The sequence below is a fragment of the Perca flavescens genome, chromosome 15 (genome assembly GCF_004354835.1).
Source record: "Perca flavescens isolate YP-PL-M2 chromosome 15, PFLA_1.0, whole genome shotgun sequence".
Taxonomy (NCBI): Eukaryota; Metazoa; Chordata; class Actinopteri; order Perciformes; family Percidae; genus Perca; species Perca flavescens.
The window spans coordinates 31,888,322-31,896,898 of NC_041345.1; the positions used below are offsets into that span (position 1 = coordinate 31,888,322).

The following is an 8,577-nucleotide window of genomic DNA, read 5'->3' on the forward strand; positions in this document are numbered from 1 at the left end:
TGCAATTCCCATGCACAGAGGACTGAATTGCAATTCCGCCTCTGGCAATATTAGGATCTGGACAGAGTGGTACAAAATGTGTCATTTAACATTAAACACACATTATACATTTTTCTCCACTCTCCATTGACTTGTATTGCGTGAAAGTGCCTCATCGTCAATTTTGTCTGGTAGCAAACAGAAAAATGCTTAAATAATGCTGTGTGGTAATATTCACAAAGCTTTTTTGGGGATTTCCTAGCAATTGCCCATGCAAGATTCCACTGGTGAACGATATATATCTATCTGTGAATCGCGTCCTGTACTTTCTAAGACGAGCCTATCCCATTTATAATATCTAAAAAGATGAATTTAAAATATGATAAAGCAGTCTCAGGGACAGGAATCAGAGATACATTTGTCTAATCACATAAATGGTGATCAGGTAAAAAAGCTTGCTCACAGAATTTTTTTAAAATGATTTTGCTTACGATATGTGGTTGTAATTTCTGAAGTTTTGTATCTTTCACTGCGGCGATTACGCAATTAACGCTGATGTCATTTGCAAATACAGCGGTAGCTTTATGTTTATGTGGAGCATTAATTATAAACAAGTCAAGAAGAGTGATTCTGTAATGAAACATTATCTAACAAGTGTAGCGAAGAGGCTCTGTTGTAAACGTTAACATTGCTCGGTTAGCACAATGACATCATGTTAGAAAGCACATCTCAAACGATTTGTCATAAACTAAGTAACAATGGTGCTAGCCACGATGCTAATGGCATTGATAACTAAGCCAAACAGTGCTGTCACTACTATTTTAGTGTAGTTAAAAGCAACCTGTTTCTTACAGAAAGTCAGTACAGAACTCTTTTCAGTTTGCTTTCCTCAACAAGACATTTGCATCCAAGGTCAAGGAAATCAGAGTATGGCTCATACATGTTTTGAGCGCAGTCACAGCCCCAGCAGACCATATTAAATCATATCAGACTAATCCAACGAATCACAAAAATTCAGCACAGTTTTTACTGTTTCATATTATGAACAGGTTTTTTTGTAACACGGCGATTAGCAAGCATGATCTGTTTGTGACGGCAGAGATGATCAGTTGGGACTGAAAGAAGACCTATTTCTTTTAAACAATATATATGATGAGTGTAAAGGTTCATTATTGATTTTTGTTTTGGTTTCCAATCAAACTATTAAAATGGGTTTTTGTTGGTATTTGTGTGATTGTATGTCTATAAAAGGAGTCTTTAGGAATGTAAAATGCTCCAGTCATATTCCTTTTCTAAGAAAAGAAAGACAAAAGGCTTTATTTGGCATTTTAGTTACCACATGGAGTCAGCATGGAATTTGGACGTGTGACAGATGTGTTTGGATATTTCAAATGAAAGCAGACATTGAGATATATTAAATGAAGACCCTGAATTCCTTTTTGCACTTTTATGATCTTTGTTCTTGTCCATTACAGACTATATATGTGTTCTTTACCACAGCTATTAGCAACAAGTATTAGCGAAATCAGAAAACATTTACACATTTTTGGGTTGATATTTGAGGAGCAACTCAAGATGGCAGAGTAATGACACCGGGTGTTCAGTACTTCTAATTACACAATCATATTCTCAGATGCATATCTAAATTTGATAACTTAAAATAAAGCAATAGTTTTAGCTGTATTATCAAATGTATAATGCTTCTACTAATCTCTGCCCCCATCTTTTTTAATATCAACAATAAGTTTGGATCAATATAATGCTGTTATGCAATATAAGTCTGAGATAAGAAAACATGAAATACAAATTGTTTTAGCATCCTCATTCATATTATCAGAAATTACAAAACAACTTGTAACTCATCATCAAAAAAATGGAAGCGTTACATTCTTGATGCTATAGTTGCTGTGTTTGAACTGCAGGGTGCAATGTGTAATTACATTTCTAACAGAAAGAAAAAGGAAACATCTCCTTATTCACCCTCACAAAAGACATTCACTGGAATTCACAAGGAAATGAAGTGTAATATTTTATTTACATGTTTTATTGTCTTTGCATTTTTTGCCATTTAGAGTCAGTTTGAAAACAATTTAAATGACTGAAGATCAGAATCAAAGCAACCTCTCATCCCCAAAAAAACATATATGTGTGAGTATTATTATTAGCTTCACCAGTGGCCCATTTTCTCTCTCTTCATTGTCTAATGTGATAAACCTTGCATTTACTAATATTAAATATTTTCATCTGGATACTTTCTCACTTCCATCTTTAATAGCTTTTTTTCCCCTTTTCTCACACTTACTTCTTAATTGCCTTTACAAAAAACACCCCAGACTCATCATCAAACTTCAGGTTCATGTCCTGAGGCAATGTGTAAACCTCCAGTCTGATCAGGGTGTAGCCGTTCTCCTTCAAACTAGCACAGACCTGGGCCTCATTCACTGGGACCGTAGGGATCTTTACCCCAGGCCCCCCAAAATAATAACTCATTCCCAGAGTTCCGATGAGCAGGAGGTGGCCACCGGGCCGCAGGAGCCTCCCAATGTTGCCCAGGGCCCTGGTGAAAGCAGCCAGGTCAGGGCTGGCACTCTCCAGACAGTAGCAGGACAAGAGACAGTCTGCCCCTGCTGCAGGAAGGACGTCAAGGGCCAGAGGCTGAGGGCGGTGCACGTCAACGTGGACAATGTCCATGATGACCTGACGTAGCCTGGAAGCCTTCTCTGTCCATGCTGAGGGCCTGTTACAGACAATGAATCACCAAATTAGATAAAAACAGCTATTGTAAATGCACACAGCATTTATCTGCACTAATTATGTAATTCATACTGTGTGTTGACTCAGAAGCACACTGCACTGCATGATAGTGATTTATGTGTTCATTAGCTATGGGCATAGCTCTAGGGATGACATTGAAGGTCTATTGGTCTATACTCACAAGCCCCCGGCTGAGCGCCGCTACATTGGAGTTTACCCCGGTGGACGAGAGGGTCACCTCCCTACGCCTGCGGGTTGTGGGGGGGAAAACTCTGACTGTTGTTTGTGCATATGCACCAAACAAGAGTTCGGAGTATTCGGCCTTCTTGGAGACCTTGAGTGGAGTCCTGCATGGGGCTCCAGTGGGGGACTCCATTGTTTTGCTGGGGGACTTCAACGCGCAGGTGGGCAATGATGGAGACACCTGGAGAGGCGTGATTGGGAGGAACGGCCTCCCTGATCTAAACCAGAGTGGTTGTTTGTTGTTGGACTTCTGTGCTAGTCATGGATTGTCTATAACAAACACCATGTTCGAACATAGGGATGCTCATAAGTGTACGTGGTACCAGAGCACCCTAGGCCAAAGGTCAATGATCGATTTTATAATCGTTTCATCTGATCTGAGGCCGTATGTTTCGGACACTCGGGTGAAGAGAGGGGCGGAGCTGTCAACCGATCACCATCTGGTGGTGAGTTGGGTCAGGGGGTGGGGGAAGACTCTGGACAGACCTGGTAAGCCCAAATGGGTGGTGCGGGTAAATTGGGAACGTCTGGAGGAGGCCCCTGTCAGACAGACTTTCAACTTACACCTCCGGCGGAGCTTTTTGTGCATCCCTGTGGAGGCTGGGGGCATTGAACCCGAGTGGACAATGTTCAAAGTTTCCATTGCTGAAGCTGCGGCAAGGAGCTGTGGTCTTAGGGTCTTAGGTGCCTCAAGGGGCGGTAACCCACGAACACCGTGGTGGACACCGGTGGTCAGGGAAGCCGTCCGACTGAAGGAGTCTTTCCGGGATATGTCATCCCAGAGGACTCCGGAGGCAGTTGCAGGGTACCGAAGGGCCCAAAGGGCTGCAGCCTCTGCCGTGAAAGAGGCAAAGCAGCGGGTGTGGGAGAAGTTTGGAGAAGACATGGAGAACTTGACACGCCTCTTCAACATTGCGTGGAAGTCTGGGACAGTGCCAAAGGAGTGGCAGACCGGTCGGAGAATCGGCGCAGCGGGTGCGGTATTACATTCAATTTATCGCACCGTTGTTACGAAAAGAGAGCTGAGCCAGAAGGCAAAGCTCTCGATCTACCGGTCAGTTTTCGTTTATACCCTCACCTATGGTCATGAAGGCTGGGTCATGACCGAAAGAACGAGATCCAGGGTACAAGCGGCCGAAATGGGTTTCCTCAGGAGGGTGGCTGGCGTCTCCCTTAGAGATAGGGTGAGAAGCTCAGTCATCCGTGAGGAGCTCGGAGTAGAGCCGCTGCTCCTTCGCGTCGAAAGGAGCCAGTTGAGGTGGTTCGGGCATCTGGTAAGGATGCCCCCTGGGTGCCTCCCTAGGGAGTTGTTCCAGGCACGTACAGCTGGGAGGAGGCCTCGGGGAAGACCCAGGACTAGGTGGAGGGATTATATCTCCAACCTGGCCTGGGAACGCCTCGGGATCCTCCAGTCAGAGCTGGTTAATGTGGCTTGGGAAAGGGAAGTTTGGGGTCCCCTGCTGGAGCTGCTCCCCCCGCGACCCGACATCGGATAAGCGGATGAAGATGGATGGATTGATGGATGGATGGATCAAATCATAACAGAGTTATCTCGAGACACTTTACAGATAGAGTAGGTCTAGACCACACTCTATAAATTCCAAAACCCCAACAATTACAGTAATTCCCTCATGAGAAAGTATTAGCAGTGGCTATTGCGACAGTGGCGAGGAGAAACTCCCTTTTAGGAAGAAACCTCGGCAGACCCAGACTCTTGGTAGGCGGACATTCATGGTTCCCAAATCATGTATTCTACTGACTTCCTACTCTGACTTTTCATCTACAGTAGCACTAGGTCAAAAATCTAAATGTGTCCATAACTTACTGCTTTATGACCAAATACTTACAAAACTACTACTTTGCACTTTTATTATTGTCACAGTAGGCACAGTACAAGGATGACTCATAGCTCAAAAATAGGGCCAGAATAAAACGTGTGATCTTGTGACCCTTGAAAGAAGAAGATGACAATTATAATTGTGAAACAAATTCTAAGGTGAAATGGTGTTACCACAAGGAGGGAGAAAGTAGAAAAAGGAACTCTAAAATGCTATGTAAAAATTAATGTTAAGTGAAAAGTGTAGCATTCTTATATTCTCTCTATAGAACACCATACATTACAAATATAAACCATTTCCTGATGATGATACTAGTTAAACATTGATTCATTTGTAGTGAGTGATATTTCAAGATATCTCAAGTCTTTAAAGGGGTGATAGAATGATTATATAGGGTATTTCACACTGTTCCTTAAGGTCTCCGAATGGGGCATGTAACATTAGTTGGGCTGAAAATGGCCTGGTTGATATTTTATTGGCCCTTATGCATCCCTGTGTTTTGGTCCTATTTGTAACAAGAGCTTTTCTTCCAAAAATGATATGCTCATGAAAATTTTATTGAGCTGCGCGCTGATTAGTTGAGCGAATCCCCCATACACACACATTAGAGACGCACGCTGATTGGTTGAGCAAATCCCCCATACACACACATTAGAGAAGCGACAGAATCTCATATTCCAAACACTGCAATGTTTCATTACCAAATTCACTTCTGAGACTTTTTTATGCAAGAAATCAACTATATAAAGCTCAAATATGGGCCGTTTTACAAAAATGTATGGCTAATTGCAAATTTGGTAAGACGTGTCGGACTTTAGGAACTCCACACAGTCTGACGAGAAAGCGGCGGCCTGCTGGGCTCCATACCCAGCACAAACTCACCCTTTGTGGATACTGCACTACCGGGGCTCCGCGGCCGGCTGCCGGCATAACTATAATATATTTACAGTTTGAATTTCATCACGGCACATATATCACAGCTACCTTACAAAGCTAACAGTTTCGGCATAACTATAGTAACTATATTTACAGTTTGAATTTCGTCACGGCACTTATATCACAGCTATCCCAAGGTCTTACAAAGCTAACAATGGTGATTTCAATTTAATGAATTTTTGTGAACACTAGCTAGGGGTTTTGTTAGCTGCGACTGTCCCTTCAATCCTATGTGTACAGATTGCGGCTAGTTAGCTTCATTTTCGGCGTAATTTGAGTATATTTACAATTGGAATTTCGTCACGCCACTTATACAACATCTACCTAAAGGTCTTATAAAGCTAACAATGGTGTCCGATTTCAATTTTATATTTTTTTGTGAATTTCAGAGGAATTCTAAGAGGAGGCTCGCTAGCTCTCATTGATAGAGCTAGCTCCATCCAGCCGCAAGCTCTATCAATGAGACTCGCGGACAAGAGGCGTTTATTTCACCGATCGTTTGTTTAGATAACTCAACACATTATAATTACACACATAATAAGATTAACTGGATTCTGTGGTAAGAGATTGCTGGCATAACAAGGTCGCTGACCGCGCTCTCACTCACACACATGGGGCATTATGCTTAATGGAAGAGGGGAGATGCAGGCCCTGGAGCTCTGTCCAGGCAGCGACATTTTGTAGTCCATTAACCCACAAAACGGTGACTTTGCGCGGGTATGAAGTGACGTGAGCTGCCAGCCTGACGGAGCTCAATCTACCTCACAGCAGGCTGGGGTCTGTGAAGGCGGCGAGGCAGCTACACAGGCGAGGCAGCTACACAGGCAGCACCAGCCGCTGAACTCCGACACACAGTCGGACAAAATTTGCAATTAGACATACATTTTCGTAAAACGGCCCATATTTGACCTCTACATAGTTGATTTCTCGCATAAAAAAATCTCAGAAGTGAATTGAATGGTAAAATAGCAGATAAACAATGTATACAATTTCTGAGATCTGCCCGACCTAGAGTCAGAAGATCACCTGATCTCAGGTCAGTTGTGTAGCCTATGCAAATGTTGGGGCGTGACAAAGACAGAGATTAGAGCCAAATGAGGAGGAGCCGCCGAGTTGACGTCAACTCGGTGGCTCGTTGAGATTTGCCCGTTTTCAGAGGCAGTTTCAAATTGTGAGATTTGCAGAGGAAAGAGGTGTCAATGGGTTTTAGAGGTTCTATGTATGTCTTATTTACCCACTAAACTTACTACTCATTATTGAACTATGACAAGGCAAAATCGGTTTTGCATTCTATCACCCCTTTAAAACTGAGTTTATAGGGATCTGGTCTTACGGTCGTCCCTCCAGCTTGCAGACGTGCTGCAGGAATGGTGTCCAGTCCAGGCTGCAGCCTCCCTCGTCCTGGAGCCAGCTCCTCAGCTCCTGCCTGTTGACCTCCAGGAAATCTGTGAGGAGCACCTTGTTGAAAACCTCACAGCCACTCATCACCTGGTACAAGGTGGGACCCGAACCTATGTCCACCAGCAGCTCACCACTCACATCGCCTGGAAAGGTAAGAGAGAAGTACAGTACGACTCTGAGAAAGTGCTAATTGAGAGTTCTTTACCAAAATGCCTTGATAAATACGCAGCTTTTATTTAGCAGTATGCATTTAAAGTTAAATAAAATTTGTTTAAATAATCCTTCCTTATATAATAAATACAATAAAGGTGTATTCACCGACTTTTGCTTGTTTTAAGAAAAAAGAGTGAGAATAAAGGACAAGAAACAAAGTATTTGACTCCAAAAATGCCCAACATCTGAAACATTTGCCTCTGACAGAAATCAAATTATTAGTGTTGAATTAAACATACACATATGTTTTTATTGCAACCAATGACCTGTTTGAATAAACACCAGCAACATAAGAGATTATCATCATAATCCGGCAATATGTTTAAGTCAATTTAAAGCTTTTTATTAAGCATAAACTGTTTTTGAAATTAAGTTTACATGACCCACCACCCCGTCTCCTTACCTTCAGTAAAAGCTCTATGCAGGCATGCCAGTGTCCAAGGGTCAAGGCTGTCCTTTCTTTCCAAATCAGCCTGTTGTGGAGAGTAGTTATTCTGCAGATACGTTGCAGGATCAAATCCCTGGTAGCAGGCTGCCATGGCTGCCACTCCATTCTCTGCTCCCTTTTCCTCCATCATTCGGTTGTCTCTGGTACTCTACCTTACACCTCTGTTTATTGGTCAGCCTTCAGGTGCACCGTCAACCACCTTATATACCTATCTATCTAGGTGTGTCTGTTTCATTTTGTGTCTGTGCTTTTGTGCTTTGGAAAAAGCAGTCCATCTGGTATAGCAGTACCAAAGATGCCTATGTGTTTATTGCTGATAACTTTTATTTTCATTTTCATTTCTGCTGTTCTTGAAACATTTGTTCTACATGCATGTTTATGGTTTCTTTTGAAAGGTAACACTCTGTGGCTTCTTTCCCAACATTTAGAATTACTGTAAGTGCTATTGGCCTTGAGTAATAGAAGTTTGAATATACTGGAAAATATTTTTTATGTCCGTCTGCATTATTTTTTATTTAAAAATGCCTTTAGATCACTACTGCTGGGACCTATTAGTCTGAAAACACAATGGAGCTATAGCAAGAAGTCGTACATAGTCCCATTTGAAATTTCATATCAATATCTCATAAAATGAATATTTTACACCCGTTTTTGTATGGGTATATCCATCCATCTTCGTCCGCTTATCCAGTGTCGGGTCGCGGGGGGAGCAGCTCCAGCATATATATATATATATAGGGTATATGTCTAGGCATATACGAAAAT

At 42.4% G+C, this 8,577-nt stretch overlaps 1 protein-coding gene across 1 annotated transcript; it reads right to left on the reverse strand.

The window, feature by feature from the left end:
* Positions 1-1,983: 1,983 nt before the first annotated feature.
* Positions 1,984-8,150, reverse strand: LOC114569203 (phenylethanolamine N-methyltransferase). The gene is made up of 3 exons (XM_028599001.1): positions 7,768-8,150; positions 7,084-7,294; positions 1,984-2,716 (listed from the first exon to the last, which is right to left on the reverse strand). Exons 1-3 carry the CDS (start codon positions 7,940-7,942, stop codon positions 2,278-2,280), a joined length of 825 nt encoding a protein of 274 aa, XP_028454802.1. The 5' UTR covers positions 7,943-8,150; the 3' UTR covers positions 1,984-2,277.
* Between the last annotated feature and the right edge of the window lie 427 nt (positions 8,151-8,577).

What these genes read in the sequence shown, in the direction of transcription:
- LOC114569203 (XM_028599001.1), bottom strand. Translation starts at nt 7,942, where the DNA reads ATGATGGAGGAAAAGGGAGCAGAGAATGGAGTGGCAGCCATGGCAGCC. An exon ending in GCATAGAGCTTTTACTGAAG is followed by an intron (nt 7,295 to 7,767) that starts GTAAGGAGACGG and finishes TTACCTTTCCAG; the next exon opens with GCGATGTGAGTGGTGAGCTG. An exon ending in TGCAAGCTGGAGGGACGACC is followed by an intron (nt 2,717 to 7,083) that starts GTAAGACCAGAT and finishes TGTCTGTAACAG; the next exon opens with GCCCTCAGCATGGACAGAGA.